At 33.3% G+C, this 21,007-nt stretch overlaps 2 protein-coding genes and 1 long non-coding RNA gene across 3 annotated transcripts; 1 reads left to right on the top strand and 2 right to left on the bottom strand.

Annotated features, from left to right (window-relative positions):
* Positions 1 to 589: 589 nt before the first annotated feature.
* LOC123674500 lies at positions 590 to 1,075 on the bottom strand. Its single transcript, XR_006746665.1, has 2 exons — positions 966 to 1,075; positions 590 to 863 (listed from the first exon to the last, which is right to left on the bottom strand). It is a non-coding gene; the product is annotated as an uncharacterized LOC123674500 (long non-coding RNA).
* A 490-nt stretch (positions 1,076 to 1,565) lies between these two features.
* On the bottom strand, positions 1,566 to 4,529 carry LOC123674497 (spermine oxidase). The gene is made up of 3 exons (XM_045609387.1): positions 3,137 to 4,529; positions 2,120 to 2,240; positions 1,566 to 1,874 (listed from the first exon to the last, which is right to left on the bottom strand). Exons 1-3 carry the CDS (start codon positions 4,423 to 4,425, stop codon positions 1,686 to 1,688), a joined length of 1,599 nt encoding a protein of 532 aa, XP_045465343.1. The 5' UTR covers positions 4,426 to 4,529; the 3' UTR covers positions 1,566 to 1,685.
* Positions 4,530 to 7,830: 3,301 nt separating this feature from the next.
* LOC123674934 (ionotropic receptor 25a-like) lies at positions 7,831 to 19,685 on the top strand. The gene is made up of 10 exons (XM_045610110.1): positions 7,831 to 7,976; positions 8,730 to 8,882; positions 10,025 to 10,327; positions 11,313 to 11,709; positions 12,469 to 12,586; positions 12,951 to 13,181; positions 15,005 to 15,384; positions 16,823 to 17,224; positions 18,250 to 18,582; positions 19,297 to 19,685. The coding sequence occupies exons 2-10, from the start codon at positions 8,771 to 8,773 to the stop codon at positions 19,574 to 19,576; spliced, it is 2,556 nt and encodes an 851-aa protein (XP_045466066.1). The 5' UTR covers positions 7,831 to 7,976; positions 8,730 to 8,770; the 3' UTR covers positions 19,577 to 19,685.
* Positions 19,686 to 21,007: the final 1,322 nt, after the last annotated feature.

Raw genomic sequence — 21,007 nt, 5'->3', positions numbered from 1 at the left:
TATAATTGGAAATATTGAAATAAAAAATTCAAAAAGTTAACACAAAATCCTGAAATTGAAAATAAGGAGTGTACTGAATTCTACGCTGATACTTTTTATCGTAAATTTATAACCTCAATAGTTTTGGTTTTTGATATTCTTATTCATAGACTAACTGAACGGAGAATAGATGAGACACTAGTAGAATAAGCTTCAACGCCATCTGTTTTTGTAGAACATTACTAATTCGTGAAAAAAGCTCAATTGAAAAAGGAATCTGTATCGTAAAGCTGCCTCAAAAAGAAATCTGTAGTGCACCTTTTGAATAGGTAGGTACACCCATATACAAGAGGCAAAAAGTTTTTTGAAATTCAAATTCCAAAAGAAAATCAGAAATGGATTCGTGCAAGTTATCGATGAGTGAGGAAATTTATTTTCATGAAAATAATACCTGCAACGAACTTTCATCTGATTTTCTTTTGAAATCGGGAAATGAGGATCAATAATCAAATTCTGGATAGAATAAAAATTTATTAACTGAAATATCACCAATTAAAAATACAGATTTATTTCATGAATATCTAATCAATAAACTAATAATTGCATTGAAAACATTCTCAAAAACTAAAATCAATGAATTCAATAATACAAAATATGAGTATTTATACCTACTATAAAGCTCCTTCAGTTAATTACCTGACAAATCAATTGAGGGCAAAGAACCTTTTTTCAGCTTTCCATTGCTTTCCAAACAATCACTATGAAAATGGCACTGGCATATTCTAACATGCTTAATTTGATATTTCTCCAATTCCAAAAGTTTCCTATTGCCGATGCGCTCAAGCCACACTTTTCGAATTTTCTCATCGGTAGTGATGGCATATCTACGGAAATAAAATAAATATATTCTTTTTATAGGTACTGCAAATCTTGTGTTGACGTTAAAAAGTTTTCAATTGGGTTTTGAATTCATATTTTATAATTACCTTCTTGCATCTCGATTTTCACATCCAATAACACAGCACGTCTTCACTCTTGCAGGCATATCGAAATTTATTATATTTCAAAAAGAACGTGTCAAACAAACAGTTGACATTTCAAAGGTTTTTTGATAATAATGATTATACATTATACTTACTATTTTCATACATCTCCCCACACAAGCTGCATATAAACCTGGAGACTTTCCTCCCAATAGACCGTAACGTGTATGGGAGCCACTATTCACGAGTGATCTCCATGAATGCAACGACATCTAACTATCAAATTGAAAATAATTTTTTCGTGTATTAGTGTCCTACTCCGACAGATGGCGCGGAATGTACGAGTGGCTCATCTATTTTTTTAGTTTGTCTATGTTCTTATTCAGATTTTCGAATTAATTAACCTCTGTTTGAATCCCGCCAGACTTTATTTCTGTGTTCTACCAATTATTGAATCTAAATGGTCATATCCTCAAAGAATATTTTTGTTTTTTTCTTTTCTTTCCCAAGTTTGTATAACAGTTTTCTGCTTATAGAACATAAACAATATTATCCCTAATAATATTGGTTTATATTCACTGATCATTTAATAAAAGCCAAATATAGTTGAAATTTCAAAAAAATCTCATTTATTTACAATAATAAAATTCATAAAATTTCTTTACTGTCTGACTAGAAAATCAATAAAGATAATACTTCAAAATATTACAAGCAAGGTAGCTGCTATTCTAAACAAATTCCTTGAATCCAGGAACTCAAGTCGGTAGTTTCTTCATCACAATCTAAAGTTAATTCACGAGGAATGTTCGAGGAGAGGATAGTTTGGGCCGCTGTCCGTCCTGTTAGATAAGCTCCATGAACCGTTGAATAAAAATTGGTATGTGTATGCTCTCCAGCAAACAAAACAACTGGCTGAAAACATTTGATATAATTAACCATAGGTATCTCTTTGCTTTGTATCACTGGGAACAATTATTGATTGTATTGGAATTCAATTATTCAAATCTTTGTGAAATTTGATTGTCATTTGCTACTACTCTCTTTTTGTTATACTATATCACTGGGAATGATTAATGATTTTATTGGAATTCAATTACTCAAATCTAAGTGAAATTTGATTATCATTTGCTACTAAAAGTAGAGAATTGAATAATTACCTTGGTTTCGGTTTCATCAGCATATAGAGGTTGCGCTAATAAGTCTATATCTACCTGAGATGCACCAACAGCAATAGCAGTGTAAGATCCTCTTGTGTATTGTTGACTAGACCAGCTTGTGCTATAAAAATTTATATAGGTCAATATTTTATTTGATTAATGTTAAAAAAAATCTGACACAACTCAAAAAGTTCTGGGCCTAACTAGTAATATACATATTTTCTTAAAAATTTGTCTTTATTTGTTAACTTAGTAACCTTCAGGAATGATACATGACTCCAAGCCTCCTCAAACATTTTAATACCTTTTCTGTAAAAAGATTAATCTTTGCCTTCATTAGAGCCAAATTTCTGACAAGCAAAAAGCCAGGGGGCTAGATATAGAGAATAATAGGGTGGTCAAACAGTTGAAAGTATATTGTCACCATAGTTTTCATCGATTTGTGACAAAGAGCATTGTCAATAACCGCTAGGTCCGAGACTTATTGAGTATTATTTGTATCTTTGAATATGTAGCAAAATCTTTGATGAATAAATTACTATTTGTAGATATATGTAGAGCAAGTGCATATTAATTTCAAAGATCCTAATATTTAACTCAGTTCTCTACCTATAATATCAAACTAATGAGAATTGATCTAATGAGTGTTCATTAAAATTCGTGGCCAAGAGTGCTGTGGAGAAGTAAGAGTTGATTTTCTGTGATTTCAAGTAGCACTTAGCTTGTACCATACACAGTTTCTAGATTCGAAGTATGTAAACAAATGTTAGTGATATGGTACAAGCTAAGCGCTACTCATTGTCACAGAAAATCAACTCTAATTTCTCCACAGCACTCTTGACAACGAATTTGAATGAACGCTTGTTATAAAGAACGTTATTATTACATAGAATTAAAATATAATGTTATATACAATACTTGGTATAATTTCAGCATTTTCAAGAGATTGGGTAAATACCTTCAATATCAAGTTCATAAAATCAAAAATAATTGTAGAAATTAATAATTTTTACTCACCAAACACAATTTTTTGGTTTTGGAATGAAAGGATCATTCAAAAACTTTCTAAGTATATCAGTACAAACATTGATGATAATATCATTTGATAATGTTTCCATATACTCAGCTTCCTTTCCTGAAACCCACCCTAATAACAAAGTCTCAGAGATCTTAGAAAACGAATAAATTTTTTTGTACCAAGTTTTGCTTATATCCTCTTTCATACAATTTGTCTGGTCATCTGGTTCCCATAATAATAAAACTTCTGTGACATTAGGATTTAAAAATGGCCTATCATATTCTAATAAAATTTTATCAACTACTCCAAATAATAATCTGTCAACAGCTTCTAATTTAAATTCTGGTAACTGTGGGTTGAATAAAGTTCTGGCTTTGTGTTTTAGCACTCCTAAAGGTATGGTACATATAACATGATCAGCAAAAAATTTTTTATTGTTGCTAGTGGTCACTTCTACATTTGTCATATGTTCATTAGATTTTTCAGTATTATTGATAATTTCTGAGTCATCTATAACAGTTTTATCAGAATCATCAGATTCATTTCCATTACTGCTAGAATTCCATTTTATCAAATTAACGGGGTGGTTCAAGAGTATGTTATCCGAAGGGATATCTTCAGAAAAAGGTTTCAATATTGAACTATAACCTTCTGGTAAAACAATATTACCTCCTTGCAATTCTTCATAAGTTCCTAATTCTAACAAATCTATTTCGTTCATATTATCACAACCAGAAATGCAAGTTTCTCTTTTGAGTAAACACTCAAAAATCAATTCTCTTAAATGTCTTTCATCTTTATCCTTAATTTTATCCAGATAAATACTGACCTCTAATCTAATATGTTGCCCAACACTATCAATTCCATCAGGAGGAAGGTATTCTGATAAAAAATATTCTTCACATCTTTTGAGGAAACACAGGTAAGCTTCATAAACTTCACGTAAAACTTGAAATGGTACTTGCTTGCCTTTTTCTGTTGAAGCTACTAATTTGTGAGGTTTTGGAATTTGCATGATGTCAATAAGTCCATAATGCATAGCCAGTTCGTATATTGGATTACCTAAAACCCCATGTATCCAGTTGGCCCCCAGTTCGACTTTTTCATTTCCCATTCGTATTTGAATGATTCTACCTCCTATTCTATTTCTTGCCTCAAGTAATATAAAATCACTGATACCATTTTTGGTTAAGTGATAGGCTGCTGATAGACCAGCAATGCCTGCTCCGATTATAATGACTTTATATTTATTCACTTTTTCTTTAGAAGTTTCTTCACTACTTTCCATGTTTACAACACCTACCCTTGATCTAACTACCCATTATAACCTCAAAAACGGCTAACATAAAAATATGTCTAAAATGACATCTACACAGCCACAGAGATTAGTTAACATTGAATTCCAAGAACCTCTTCTTCGAAGTACAGTTTTTCAGATTCTAAGGGCCAATTGCACCATTCAAAAAATAAACGCTGTTTACCTAATCAATGTTTTGTACTAATCGATGATTATAATTTCTACCGATTGCACCGTTTGATAATAATCGATGTTTAGCTAAACATGAGATATGTTTGGCAACATTTCAAAATATCGACGGTGATCATAGAAAAATCAGGAATTTCAATTTTCTAGGTATAATGTTCTCTGTTCTTGTGGTGACAAAGTTAAAATAAATTACAAATTATTATAATAAAATATCATTGAATGATAATTCACGATCTGAATCAGAATCCATATTTCAATTTTGAAATTCCTCATAAAACCAAACACAGAAACATATAATGTGACACCATCAGGTTATGTCCATAAAGACATAATGTTTATGGTTATGTAATAAGTCATATATTTTGACGTTTTGAGTTGCGCAGAACCATAGACCTTATATCAAATTGATATTAGGTCTATGCGCAGAACCCTGTTTAAAACTAATCGGGAAAATAAACGTCCAAATTTTCCTGTTTAGTGTAATCGGCAATTAGGCCACATTAAACGTCATTTGACAGATGGTGCAAGAGAAATCAGAAAGTAATCAATGTTTAAATTTTTAATCAACGATTAGGCAAATGGTGCAACTGGCCCTAATGATTCTCTACAAAAAGAATCGTCACATCTGATATTTTTTGTAGTTTTTACGGATACCCTACACTAGCACTATAGTACTACTGGTGGTTTAGAAAAAAGTAAGCTGGAACTTTGGTTCAGTATTACACTTTTTGGTTTCTTGTTGTTTTATCGTACCTGCTACCGATTTCGACAACGGTTTCAAACTTCTCTATTCCTCAGGAAACTCCAAATTAATATAAAGATTCAGTAAGTAATCTGTGATGAATAAATTGATTATAAGTTTACCCAATCTGTAGCGAGGATTCATAAAGATTCGATAAAATGGTATAATCATCACAAAAAATAGGACTACAAGAAACACCCTGTATCTCGAAAATAAACCGTTTTTTCTTAAAATTATCCAAGGAATCTCTCATTTTTATTTGTAATTCCCATTTTAGGAACATCTTGTACCTATATCAACTAAATTGAACAGAAACCAAGATATAGCGAAATATTTAAAAGAGTCCATCTTCATTAGAAAATTTGCTTCAGAAAATACGAACTAGAAAATGCAAAAAAGAAAACAGTGCAATATATCCAAACCAAAATAAAATTCTTAACATGCATCTTATAGGCTCTCCTAAAATGCGAGGAAGTCTGCAACTTAATTTGACTTCCTCAGGCAATTCATTATAATATAGTCCGGGAGCCAGGTGCAAATTTGGTTGATTATTTCTTCTCGAGAGATACTGGGTGAGATGCATCACATAATAGTAATAAAAAGCCTCGTGAACATCAGCTACGATTCGGCTTGGGGGAGAGCGGCGACAGCCCCCCCAAACATGAAGAAAAAAAAATACATTCAGTCATTTCCTCCCAACAGAAAATTTGTCAAATTGTAGCTAACCCACTATCTAGACGAAACAATACAATCAGATGGCTATAGCATAATGTATTATACGTCAGCTGGTGCCTCAAACATGAAAAAAATAGTATATTATTCAACGAGCGGTAATGTAAGTCATAACTCACGCAGATGATGTTTGCAGCACGAGCCGCAGGCGAGTGCTGTAATTCATCAAGTGAGTTATGACCATTACCGCAAGTTGAATACTATACTTTATCTACGACTATATCAATAAATACTAAGAAAAAATACAGACTTAGAATAAAGACAGAAGGAACGGGAAATAAACATAATGTGCTCGATCCCGAACAAGAGAGATGGAAACTTAGTGCTACCAATCACAATCGAACTAGCTTCGGCTAGCTCGAATCCAGTACAGAGTACAGACATAGAAATTTATTGAAAAACCTTAATTATTGCCTATAAAAATGCATTAAAATATACCAAAAAATATTCCCTGTAAACGATGACTTAATGATCTTACTGCTATACCAATCTTGAAAATTTTTTCAAACTCCTTTATATTTTTTCGGGCAATTAATTCTGTATGGTAACATTAGCTGTTTGTCTTTTGGAAATGTATACCTTTATAATATTTCATCTTCACTATCTGAATTAATCGTTTTCAGTAAAACATTCACAATAATTAGATATCAACTTAATTTGAAAACGTCAAAAGTGACATTCCCTCGGACATTCCTCCCCTCAATAACAATAATGGAATGTTCCCTTTCGGCCAATCGAATAGAAGCAGAGAAGTATAGAAGCACAGATCCATATTTTCCGATTTATAATAGTGAGTTATAGCAGTGAGTTATTATAAATCACGCTGTTTGTTAATAGATACTATTAATTGCTCAAAAGCAGTTGAATAATGAGTTTATAATTCAATAGGAGTAGATAAAATTATATTTTCAATGACAGCTCTGACAGCGACATTTTTAATGAATCAACCATACCTTACTATTTTCTATTACACTGGCGTGTGATGCTTCGATCTTTGGAAATAATGAGAATAATTTCCTCCCCCATGAAAAATTTTCAGATGGTTGTTAATATACTGCTGTGATAAATAAAAAAAATCAGCTAGCAGTAAGTCGAGGGAAACCCGGTCAGCTGATGCATTTAAATGGGCAATATATGCATCCGCTTAACTTTTACGTAATAACTTTCAAAGTATCAGCTGACGGTTTTTCCACCAAGATACAGCCAGCTGACATTTATATTTATCCATAGTTGCATATAAGCTTGGTCATGTATATCTGTTACTGGCTTCCGGACTAATACCTTAACTTAATCCATCTAGGAACAAATTCCCGATATAGAAGTCATTCCTATTCCTATAGGTATCTCTGTATCCCTCTGAAATATGCAATTAATTAATGAATGTCTGGGAAAACTCTTTTTCATAATTTTATTCATGAGATACATAGTAGATATGTATTACAGCAAATAGTTTTTTTGACTGACAGAATACTTGTTGCTTCTATCTTTCATCCTAATAAGTATATCTATAAAAGCTCAATATCATCCGTAATGCTCTTTTTTGCCCCTTCTGCATCAAATCAGTTTGATACTTTTCAAAGTAAATTTGTAAGGAATTATCATTTAATCATATAAAAATATCATTTAATTTCAAATTCAAAGTTTCTGTTATTTCCGCCACATAATTTCCTACAATATAAACTAGGGTATCATCAGCAAAGATCTTGATTCCATATGTGTAAACAACTTTTACAATATCATTAATATATAGCAAAAACAGAGTGAGCCCCAGCACTGTGCCCTGTGGAGCACCATAAACAGTTTCCAGATCGCTAGATATGCCCTCATACCTTGTAATGTGAGAGAGGGTGCATCTTGAAAATTGAGAAAAAGATAATAGGTAGGTATCTACATAAATCGATTCTTGTTAGTGTGCGAGAATCAAGTAAATATTTCATAAATCATTTTGAACCGACTGCATTGTAATTTTCCACCAAGAATGATGACTACGTCCATTATAATAACTAAGTCAATAACAGGTCCTACTTTATTCACCTATCTGCAAATATAAAATCAGCTTGTGATGGATGACCTAATATAGGTAGAAAAAATAACTTGTAACATAACTACTTACCAAGACTATATTTCAATATCTGTATGTAATTTAGCTTGAAATTATTCTCGAAATAAGCTTATTTGCAAGTAACATCGTAAATATGAATTGGTGGCTCATATTCATACTTAATTTTTTCAACATGGTTTTTGTCTACTGCGATTTACGATCCATTCGAGTGTGTGAGTATACTCTCGCCTTGGATTATTCCTAGCTCTGTTTTTAACATTTTCATTCTAAATAATATTCGGCACGGCAGATGACGCAGTTTACAAACAAGGCTCATTTAGATAGACTGATTCATGCATAAATATAAATCATGTGAAATATAAGAAAAATGACAAAATAACATAGAAGATTAATGTTTGATCAGAACACTTCACAACTAATTCCCCTTGATCCTCTACCTTGGCTACAGATTGTTCACAACAATCTCGTCCAGAAGAAGTATAGAAGTTCCTTCATGAGTTTGAAATCCCCTCAGAATTATTCAGAAGCTTTTTAAAAACATTCGCATTTTGTATATTTTTATTCTTTCAGTATATGTGGTCGATGTTGGAAATGACGTATCGAAAAAGAGTATGGAGGCAGTTGTGCAATTCCTTAATGAAAATTCTGAATTATATGGTCTTTACATCAATGTGACCTCTGTTACTGCATACGGTTTCGTAGATGATGAAATTGTCCATAAATGTAAGATACTACTACTTCTAGGAGGATAGATTATGAAATAAGCCTTAGTATTTGTGTGTAGGATGCTATGCTTCGATTCAGTTCATAACTCAATGGAGTGATAGTTCTAGTTAAAATGAGTAGTTCTTTCAAGAAATTGTTACTTGAATTCCTTCGAAGATATAGGCTATTGAATTCATATTTTTTTCATTTATTTTTATAAATTCTAAACGAGTTGAGATAATTTGAATTTTGAAGCATATTGTACTCAGAGGATTTCCAATGTTTTTATTGAGTTTCTACAAAACCTCAGTGGCGTAGTTTTCAGGGGTATCGTGTCTCCAGTCGCTTCTAAGCTCAATGCCAATGCAAATTTTATTGGATCTTTTTTTACGCAACATATGAAATGTTTCCTTTGAAACTACTGATATTTCGATAATATTGAAGTCGTTTCTCCCACCCTAGCTGCTTTTAAGGAAGAATTCTTTTTTCGAAGGAAAGACGGGAAAACCAGGAAATGGCTCTAAAATAGCCCCTATCGCCATTGGCGTAGAGGTTAGGTGTGACTGAAGACATGATACCCCCGAAAACTACGCCACTGAAGAATTTTAGGAACTCAACAAAAACATAAAATTTTGAGCACAATATCCTTTGAAATTCCAACGCTATACCTCAACTCGTTCAGAATTTCTGTGGTCTCCAAGGAATCTACTGGCACATGAATTAACCAGTGCTCAAAAGCTCTTCAATTTAGGAGAGTGCTTTCCTCATTTTTTTCAATTGATTTACAATGATTCTACAAAGAAAAGCAGTGGATCGTTGTGCAAAGTTCTAAAGATGATAGTAGTAAACTAGATAGGAAGGTATGGTATATCCAAAGTCACTTGGAGGAAGCCAGAATATTTCGATTATTCAAGGGTTGTCCAAGTTTATAGAAATTCCTTTCGGAATCACGGTATCCTCTTCAAAGGGATATCTGGTCAAGCGTTTTTACGGACTAGTTCAAGTGACTTTGGATATACTATAGCTATTGATTTTTTCAATAGTGGAAAAATTTCCTTAAATTTCTTTTTTCGAATTAAGAAATGATGAAGGCTGTTTTTCTAATAATTTCCCCTAGTTAACTGACTGTTGAACCCCAATTTTTCTGTTTTTTTTTTCAGTATGTGAAAAGTATAGCGCTATGGTTGAAAATTTTGAAAATCCTCATATTTTTGTCGATGCCACATTAGCAGGAAGCACATCAGAAGCCATGAAAGCTTTTTCAGCTGCTATGGGTTTGCCCACTATAACTACATGTTTTGGACATGACTACGATTTGAGAGAATGGCGGAAATTAAATGATTACCAAAAGAAATATTTGATTCAAGTTCTTCCTCCCAATGATGTTATTCATTCACTCATACGCAGGATAGTTCTTCGACAAAATATCACGAATGCAGCCATTTTGTTCGATGAATCTGTAGGTGAGTACCTTCTCTTCATCTTCTTCTTCAGCCCCTGTCCATCCATTGTCGGATATAGGCCTCTTCCAGGTTTTTCCATGCCACACGATCTGTTGCCAATCTCATCCACTGACTTCCTGCTACTGTTCTGACGTCATCGATCCATCTCTTTTCAGGTCAGCTCACACTTCTTGTTGTCCCTCTTGGTCTCCATATTATCACCCTCTGGGTCCATCTGTCCGGCTCCTGTCTCGCCACATGGCCGATCCATTGCCATTTTTGGCTTGCTACTCTTTAAATAACATCTGTTACCTTGGTTATATCACGTATCTGGCTATTTCTAATTCTGTCTCTCAAGGTAACTCCCAACATTATTCTCTCCATGGCTCTTTGTGCAACTCTCAGTTGTTCTGCTGCTTTTTGGATTATTGCCATGGTTTCCAACCAATAAGTAAAAACAGGTAGGATGCAGCTGTCGTAAGCTTTTCTCTTTAGGTTGATGGGTACCTCTTTGTCTTCAAAGATATATCTCATATTTCCGAATACCACCCATGCCAATTGGATTCTGCGTTTTATTTCCACACTTTGATTTTCTTTGCCTAATTTGATTGTATGACCCAAATATATATAATGATCCACATTTTCTATGGTAACGTTATCGATGGTAATGTTATTTTCATTGTTGCTCATTATCTTGGTCTTATTTAGGTTCATTTTTAGGCCTATTCGCTTAGATTGTTCCTTTAGCTGATTTAGCATGGTGAGTACCTACATTGCTTAATTAAAGTAAGATAACCTTAATATTGTTAATATTGGGTGTTGTCGTCCCTTGCTTCATTTCGTTAGGCATGCTCTGAATGAAACTCAATATAGTTCTGATCCAAGTTGTGGCATCTTTCAATTATAGGCTTTGGAGTTGCTGCAGACCTGCTGGTAGTTATTCAGGATGTGAATCTTTTTCTGAAGGTCGTCCTAGAAACCAATAACAAGTGATTATTTTTTTCAGTTCTGTTACACAAATTCAAGTCCATTCTTGTGAATACTGGTATATCATTCTCTTTTACTTCAGTTAGTTCAAAAACATTGGTAAAAAATTTGAAGAGGCTCCATTCACTATTTTTTGTGAATTTCTTTGTTATGGGTACAATAAGGACAATAAGATTAGTTCTGAAAGTAGCGTCAAAACTAGGATATCTCGAACAAAAATACTCTTGGTTCCTCCTGACTAGAGATACTGGAGAAATTGGAATAGTATGTAGGAGCTGCTCTTTGTATATTGTTCAATCAGTGATAAATGATAAATGCAAATCTAATCTGGAAAAAATATTCGGATCTGAAATAGAGCCGGAATTGAGTCTTTCTTTCCATTTCGATCTCTATGCATCTGCATTTATATCCATCGGGTAAGTTCTGTTATTTCGAAATTATACAGGGTGGCCATTTGAAAACGAAACAGACGAGATTACAGACGAAATAAAGTTTTTCGATGGAAATGCTCGGACAGGTCGATTTCTGTTTCGAGGGGGACAACTTAAGATGCTTACGGACGCATAGCGCTTCAACCCTTGCTACTACAACCCTCACCCCCAAATTTTGAATAGGGAAGATGGGGTGAGTGATACCTCATTTGAAAGGTATTTTTATACTGATTTCAGCACAGTAATTGTTTTTTCATTTTATGCATTAGTTCTCGAAATATTCTTAACTAAGTATTTGAAAATGAAGTGGTGTTTTCATGGCACTTGTAGTGTTTTGTGAAAAATCGACATTTTGAGCTTCAAAACAACCATGACTGTGGCTTCCTTCCTAACTAACTTACGCATGAATATTTCGAGAACTAATGCATAAAATGAAAAAACAATTACTGTGCTGAAATCAGTATAAGAATACCTTTAAATTGAGGTATCACTCACCCCATCTTCCCTATTCAAAAATTGGGGGTGGGGGTTGTAGCAGCAAGAGTTGAAGCGCTATGCGTCCGTAACCTACATCTTAAGTTGTCCCCCTCGAAACAGAAATCGACCTGTCCGAGCATTTCTATCGAAAAACTTTATTTCGTCTGTAATCTCGTCTGTTTCGTTTTCAAATGGCCACCCTGTATATGATTGCCTAAATGTGCAACCTTGTTATCCTATCAAAAATAGCGAATTCATCATTTTTAGGCAAATTCTTGCGAATATAGACGACGATATAGGAGAATTCAAAACTTGTGAAGAGTTTTATAAAAATAGCACTGCTATTATAAGAGAAGATATTAATTTATTGGAAGAACTCAAAAAGGTAAAATATATTCAGTTTATTTCAAATCAAGTTCACGAAATGACTCGAAGGTAAAATAACGTCTGTTGAAGAATTTGTCATCACTGAAAGAGCGCTCAAAAGCTTCTAACTTTATGTTAGTTCATTCCTCGATTTTTGTTTTGTGGTAACCAGTGGCGATGCCAATTTCAAAAATAGGGGTGGTCAAAGTGGAGCGAAATTATAGTTCAGCTACTATTGTAATAATTGTAGCCTTAGTATTTCAAATTTTAGGGGGAGCTAGCAAAATTTCAGGGGGCCGATTCCGGGCTTTTTGGTGAATGTAATATTATTTGGAATTTTTGTGTTTACATTATTTTATTAATAGATATTACTTTTTTAACAGGACAAACCCATAGAACCAACGTGTGGAAAGATTAAATTCATTGCAAATGGGTTCAGTCACGTGGAATTTGGAATGAGCGTCACATTGATGACAATATCGAATAATTCACTGGTACATAGGAAAGAATTGGGTATTTGGATTGCTGGTTTGAATAATTCTATAATACCAACAGATGGAACTGAACCTATGAGCTTAAATGCCTACTCTATATTCAGAGTAGTTGCTTTAGAGGTTGATGTTTTTTATATAATTTTATATTTACTGTATTTTTTGTTTAGTTACGAGTTTAATTTTAAGAAGTAGGTACTTTATGTGGTGCCCCCTATGATAGTACTTACGAAAAAATGAGCTATGAGAGATATTGGTATGAAATAATAATTTCAGACTTCATTCAATATTTCGTGTCAAGCAAAATTTCGAAAGAAAAAATATTCTAGTGAAAATTGATCCGGTTGAGTTGGATTTACTTGAGTATATAACTGGCCAATTGAAAAGTCCCCGGTCTACCATGGTAAAACACATTTTTTTGGAAAATTCGATTTTATTATTCAACATAGTTGCCTTCGAGTGCGATTCAGCGATTATAGCGATCTTCCAACTTTTCGATAGCATTTTTGTAATACGATTTGTCTTTCGCTTCAAAATAGGCCTCATTGGTGCTGAATTTCTTTCCAGCGAGCATTATTTTGAGGTCTGAGAACAGGAAAAAGTCGCTGAGGGCCATATCTGGCGAATACGGTGGATGCAGAAGCAATTCGAAGCCCAACTCATGCAATTTTGACATTGTTTTCATTGATTTGTGACACGGCGCATTGTCTTAATGAAACAGCAACTTTTTTTCTTCAAGTGGGGCCGTTTTTTAACGATTTCAACTTTTATACGTTCCAATAGCGCTATATACTAAACGCTGTTGATGGTTTGGCCCTTTTGGAGGTAATCAATGAATATTATACATTGCGCATCCCAGAATACTGATGCCATAACCTTGCCAGCTGACTGTTATGTTTTCCTCGCTTTGGATTCGGTTCATCGTGTGCTGACTGTCGATTGGACTCCGGAGTGAAATGATGGAGCCATGTTTCATCCATTGTCACATATCGACGCAAAAATTCAGGTTTATTGTACTTAAACAGCTTCAAACTCTGCTCAGAATCATTAACACGTTGCTGCATTTGTTCGATTGTGAGCTCGTGCGGAACCTATTTTGCACACAGCTTTCTCATGAACAAATATTCGTGAATGATATGAAGTATACTTTCAGATCATATCTTCACAATGTCTGCTATCTCGATCAACTTTACTTTACGGTCATTCAAAATAAATTATTTTGTGAATTTTGTTGTTTTTTTTTTCAAATAACAAAAATAGCTACACTCACAACGCAATATCTCACAAACTAATGGTCGGACTGCTGTCAAAGACACGGATCGTTTGAAGGTTGATACTAATAGAATCATATGGATTTAATACTAACACCGCCATCTGTGCATCAGACCGGGGACTTTTCAATAGGCCAAATAATATTAGCAATTTCAAGCATCATACAAAATTTCATGTTTATTATTATTACAACTAGCGTTCAAGATCTCCTGAAGCCAAGTGCTTTTCTTGAATTTTTTTGGACTATACCTTCGCGTTCTAACAATCAACGATATTTCTAATATAATAGTAGCGCTATTATTTGTAAATGATGGATTATAACGTCTGTGTAATAAATATAAGGTAAATAGTTTGTTGGCGTGCAGACAAATTTTCAAATCTGGAAAAAGTCGGTAGCTCAGTGGCTAGAGCAACAAACTAGTGCTTCGGAGGTTGCGGGTTCGAATCTCGTTCGGGGAGGTACTTTTTCCAGAACTGAAAATTTGTCTGCATGTCAACAAGCTATAATTTGTTCTTCAGTGTTTTGGTAATATTTTTGTCCATTGACCGAAATTGGTATGTAAATATAGGTAATTGACGTTTTTGTTTGATTTCCCGAGCTTATATGAATATATCTAAGACCTTCTACTTATCTGTTATTTTTGTCGAATGTGTAAAAATAAATCCATTTTCAGAATAAGCCCATGATCTTCAAGGATGAGAATCACACGTCCGGTTACAACGGATATTGCATAGATCTTCTGAATGAGTTGGCTAAAAGGATGGAATTCAAATACATCATTACTTCAGCAGATGGTGGAGGAAAACCTGATAAGGAAGGTAATTGGGATGGTTTGATTGGTGATCTGGTGAATAATAATGCCGATATTGGCATTGGTTTGTATGTTACTGCCTATGGAGAAGATGTTATTGATTTTACTATACCAATTTTTGATCTGGTTGGAATGAATATCCTGATGAAGGTTGTACCACTACCAAATGACTTGTTCAAGTTCATTCACGTGTTCGATAACGAAGTTTGGTTTTGTCTCATTCTGGCTTATTTTGTTACAAGGTAGGTACCTAATAACTTAAATTAAATAATACCTACTCAATACGCTATGATGCATTTTTTACATATTTTCCATAAGCATATTATACCTTGAATTTTCAATTGAATATTATAGGGGAGAAGGTTTTCATTACCATATCTATTTTTCATTTTATTTTCGTTATTTTTGTAATCGGGAAGTATCGAAGGATTTCAAAATGAAAAGAATCATCTAGTATAATGAGGATTTTTGTTTAACTAAGAATGTTAAACAAATGTCTTCTTATCAGGCCCATATCCACAGAAATTGTTATGAATCAGAACCCCTTCTTGGCAACTACCCCTTCGTAGAAAATACAGTGGTGTAGATAACGGGGTGCAATGATTCTTTTTCTATTGAAAATCTACACCTCTGTCTTTTTTTTTAGAGAAAATTATTTCATTGCTGAAATCAACAGCGCTTCCCTAGAAATAGGTTTCTTGAATATTTTTTTCATAGAATGTATCATTTTCGAGTACAAAGTAAACACTATTCACAAAAATCTACAAAAATTAATTTTTCAAAATATAGTGCATTATAATCCTTTCAGATGGCATTTAATTGAAAATCCAAGCGCTCAAAAATACAACTAACGATCAAATTGAATTCTATTGAGATATCAATATTTCGAATACATTTTTGAGGTTGAAGTAACCACAAACTTATCCAATTCGCTTTTCTGAATTAAAGATCTTATTCTTTTGAATATATTAATTTTTCTAAATACTCTTCCAGCATTGAGGAATTCTGAAATTTTAACTGCTCACCTTATAGCTCGTTGATCGTCATAACGCAATACTGCAATATTTACGAACTTGGATGGAAAATTTTAGCATAAACTGTTTCTGTGTCTTGACAATCATAATATTATGAAACATAGGCAGTTCAAAAGTCATGTTGATGTTATGCAGTCCAAGAATTTTTTTCATTAGAAATTCATAGATTTCTACAATTCCAACTTATAAAAATTGATGTTCCCTTGGTAGAAGTTTTTAAAGACATGATTATTTTGCTGATGAAGTATATTCCGGGTTTGTAATCGATTAATATATTTTTTTATTGGAAACTGTATGAACTTTCTGGTAACCTGATCGTCGGTAGCTGATTTATCATAATAGCACTTCACAGTATTTAATTTTTGAAAAATACAAAGTGATGACTTAAATTCGTAGGTTCTCATATTTTCTTCAATATAAGTGTTTTTATAAGTTCATAAATTTCATGCATAAAGAATATAATTAAAATATGATCTCCATTAACGCAATAAAAGTAGTGTTTTTCACTTTTTTGGTATATACTTGGACATAAATGCAGTTCAGTTTTCGTAATGATATTTTATAATTTTCTGTTACTGCTTTATGAGATCATTGCTTCAGTATGTTTTCGTTATATTATGCCACAGGAATTTCTTTTGAGTTTCAGTTTATTGATGTGGATATTTACCAGCTGCAAACCTTGGTATTACCCTTCACTGGATGAAAAGATAACGAAAAAACCTGAAGAAAATAGAAAGATCAGAATTTTCACTCTTTCAGAGTGCTTATGGTTTTGCTTAACGTCTTTGACTTCTCTAGGTGGAGAACAAGCGCCCTACAAGTATTCTGGTCGTGTTGTAGCTGCCACTTGGTATATTTTCGCTTTTATCATGACATGTACTTATACCGCTAACTTGGCAGCATTTTCAACTTTATCCAGAGAGACAAGTTCAATTAATTCACTCATCGATTTGTCCAAACAGTATAAAATGCAGTTTGCTCCTCTAAATGGCTCTATAGAGATGGACTATTTCAGGAATAGAGCTTATATCGACACATTGTTATATAAGTGAGTAAATTTCTTCATAAAATTTATATGTATAATGAAATCAAAAATAATGTCAAAAACAAACTGCTCTCTCAATATAATTTTTTTCTGGATCAAAAAGAAGTATTCTACCATTTTGTTTCCTTCAAATTATTGATTACTGTTAAGGGGCTGTCTTGTACCTCGACCTTATGATCTATTATGCTCCCCATCAGAGCACCAATGCATCAGCTATAGCTCCAGAGTTCTAATGAACTCCAGTACCTGGGATGGCTTCAAAGATCCTTACAGCTACAAACTTCTCGTTCAAAGCATTGTTTGCGTTGCCTTTCCATGCTAGAGCTTTCTATGATCAGGTGATTGGGAGTATCTTCCTTCTACCTGAATAATTTGCACTTGCCAGTTTCATATTCTCATAAGGTGGTAGTGTGCTCTGTAAGGAAGTCTGTGCGCATCTTCTTACAAAGATTCAAATGCTTCTTGAATCTTGTAGTATTAGAGTTCCTAAGAAACTTTTAGGATTGATCCACCACTGGAATATCCCGTCAGAGTGTTTTTCTTTCGGTTACTCTTTCTCTCAAGACTCTTCTCTACAGGAGCATTTTCCTATGCAATATATTAGTTTCGAGCCAATGAAAGACTTGCATCCTTTCTGTCAAATGTATTGGAATCAAAGGTAACAACTTTGATTCCCTAGTGACTAGGAATCTAGATTGAAAAGTCCTTATTATTCTTGCCTGAATAATTCATTTTCCTTCTTCACTCCCATATCCGCTTTGAATCGATGACATCTTTCGATTGTGAGTTTTTTGGCCTGAAAGACAATCGGACAGGACCCTACAGATAGTGATCAGTTGGTACCTGCTCTAAAACACCAACGTCGGCTTCTGTTTTAGTTTTGAACCATTGGTTCGAAGTTTGGGCAGTGCCTACCCCTTCCCAGTCTTTCTTCTCAACATTATATCGAGGTGATTTCCGATGCTTACTTTCTTGTTCCCTAAACTTGAATTCCCTAAAATTGAATTGATTCATTTTACCTATTGCAGAGAATGGGAAAAGATATCTCTCAACGACAGCCTTACAGACATAGAGAGATCTAGCTATTCAGTTTTCGATTATCCGTTATCTGATGAATACTTTAAAATATGGGAAGTTATGCAGAACACTGGTTTTCCAAATACTCTGGAAGAAGCAATAGCAAGAGTGAAAAATTCGACATCTTCTAGTGAAGGCTTCGCTTTTGTGGGGCCCTCGATTACCTTGGATTATGCTGTTTTAACGAATTGTGATCTTATGGTAGTTGGTGAGGAATTTTCACTGAAACCACTGGCTTTTGCAGTACCAAGCGGGTCACCATTGAGAAAGTATCTTGATGAACAGTAAGTACTTTTTAATAAATAATATTAATATTATATTATATTAATATTCGAAAGAATTTCTATCTTTGAGAGTAAGATGTTGTGTTCGTCGATAAGAGCATGTTCGGCGAGTGTGAACTTAACTATTTGGTTTAGTCTGGTTTAGTTTAGTCGCCAAGACCTGCCTTGAGTTTGAATGCTTCCTGTAGTATCTATGTATGATTCTTTAGAATTAAATAAGTAGAAAAAAACTGTATTTGTTTGCGGAAAAGTAACACTTTGCGAACTTGTAGGTAATACGAAATTAATTATTTTCCACGCCTAATCTCTTCTGAAAATTACTGTGGAATCAGTATAATAACACCAAGGTTTTTTCACTTTCTATTAAAATTCTTGATCTCATATGAAACTGAATATATACGGGGTGTTTTAAAATTCAGTTGAAATTTTTAGGGTTTTTTATGATGATCCGACGATTAGTTAATCTTAGATGTAAAATAATGTGGATCGCCCATCAAAATTAATTTGACTCACACTCATTTCACTTTTTTCTCTATATTATCTATGGTAGTGAAGACAGAAAGTCTATATTCTTAATACCGAATTTTAAACACCCTTTATCAATAGATATTATTATTGATAAATGTTTCAAATATAAATAGAAATATGAATATGATTGAAATAAATAATTGAATTCATTCGTTATCATTTTAGTTATATTGAACTTTTTTTTAGTATTAAAGACATGACAGATGAAGGATTTTGTGAAGTACTGAAAAAAAAGTGGTGGTCCAATAATCCAGAAAGAATGATATGTCCGGAAGAAGTGGACACTGCGGATGGTATGAGCATCCATACAATGGGAGGAATTTTCTTCTTACTTTTCGCAGGAATTTTCATAGCAGGAATAATTCTAGCTATGGACTATTGGCTCTTGAAGATGAATATAATCGCACCTGCACAAAATACGAATAAAAGAACAGAAATTTTGAAAGTGAAAGGATATATTAAATGAATTTTTAGGAGTGGGAAAGTTGACATTTTAAAATTATTCTGGTTACCTGCTTTGCATTGTCTATATTTCCTGCTCTATTTAGTCGCATACAATATATCTTTAAAAATTACTAGGCATTTTCATTTTCATCCCAAACCTTGTGGAAAAAAACTCAGAATAAAAATGACCAGTAGTTGAAATAGAAATCAGTGAGGCGAATCACATGAAATGAATATAGTTATTCATAAATGAGAAACAGTTTGTGTTGTGCGATTGAAATGATTAAATCATATATTTCAATCTATTTCAAGCAAAGAGATAATTAATTTATCTATTAAGTTTTTTCGAATACTTCATTTGATGAAATTTCACTCAGAACTCACGTATCTTGAGCTACCTCATTGGCGACTTTAAGTTCACAATCTTGTTTAGATTTATTCCTGAAATATACCAAATGTGCTCGGTTCCGGTAACTGAGAATACTTAATAATATTTCTAAATAAGGCATGTTCTTCAGGTATGAGCTATATCTAGCCTGTAATGATCTACATTTAAAAATAAACGACCCTTGTAGAACCTTTAATAGAGTTGCAAGAATGCTTTATTATTGCAGATCATGGTTGTGCTCGATATTTCAATTTTATTGTATTGTTATTTCAAACCTGAAAAAGGATATAACAGATCAAACATTTATTGAATAAAGTAACTCATGAAACAAAAACATGCTGGTGGAATTGAATTGAAATTTTAATTTTCCAGGGAGGGATTCTCGAAGAAAGAGGAAAACACTGAATTGAAGTCAGGAGATTTTATGTGCTGGTTCAAATTCGTGATTTTGTAATTTTTTCATGAAATTTCACATATAGATTTTTATTTCAGTGAAATTAATTCAGTTTTCTAAACACGAATCTGTTAGAATTTCCTGGGCTGTGATGTTTCAATATTAACCTACTTAACTTGATTATTTTGAAGGAATTTTCTTGAGGAAATGAAAAATAAGAAATAATTGCTTAGAAGGATCAACTTTTTCCCTTTCGATTTATGCAATATACAGGGTTCTGCAATAGTGCGTTGCTTTTTCATAGCTTCCTAACCAGACATCTAAGCAATTTCATGGAAGGCGGACTCCTTGTACTGTCATTTCTGTATCTTAAGGAAATTATTTTCTAATAAACAGGGTGTTCCCACAAAAATTATTCAAGAAATGGGTGATTTTAAAAATTGATCATACCAAATATTTTCATATATTTTCAAGTGCCTTAAATGTTTCTATCATGACGCAAAATATTAGAGATATTTTTCCAACGGCACATACCTTATTCAGAGAAAACTCCAAAAAATTGGAGGGGCAGTAGTTCGGTGATGCTTTACCAAATATAACCTAGATAATTTTGTTTCGACTATTTTTATAACGTCCGTTAGTTATTATGTTCGTTACTTAAATAAAATTTT

The sequence above is a fragment of the Harmonia axyridis genome, chromosome 3, assembly GCF_914767665.1.
Source record: "Harmonia axyridis chromosome 3, icHarAxyr1.1, whole genome shotgun sequence".
NCBI classification, from domain to species: Eukaryota; Metazoa; Arthropoda; class Insecta; order Coleoptera; family Coccinellidae; genus Harmonia; species Harmonia axyridis.
Note: the sequence above shows the minus strand (reverse complement) of the source record. Positions and strands in the feature narration are given on the sequence as shown.

Coding starts and splice junctions, on each gene's coding strand:
- LOC123674497 (XM_045609387.1), bottom strand. CDS start 4,425: ATGGAAAGTAGTGAAGAAACTTCTAAAGAAAAAGTGAATAAATATAAA. Junction 2,241..3,136: donor AAACCAAAAAATTGTGTTTG/GTGAGTAAAAAT, acceptor AAATTTTTATAG/CACAAGCTGGTCTAGTCAAC. Junction 1,875..2,119: donor CTGATGAAACCGAAACCAAG/GTAATTATTCAA, acceptor AAATGTTTTCAG/CCAGTTGTTTTGTTTGCTGG.
- LOC123674934 (XM_045610110.1), top strand. CDS start 8,771: ATGGAGGCAGTTGTGCAATTCCTTAATGAAAATTCTGAATTATATGGT. Junction 17,225..18,249: donor ATCGACACATTGTTATATAA/GTGAGTAAATTT, acceptor TACCTATTGCAG/AGAATGGGAAAAGATATCTC. Junction 18,583..19,296: donor AGAAAGTATCTTGATGAACA/GTAAGTACTTTT, acceptor ACTTTTTTTTAG/TATTAAAGACATGACAGATG.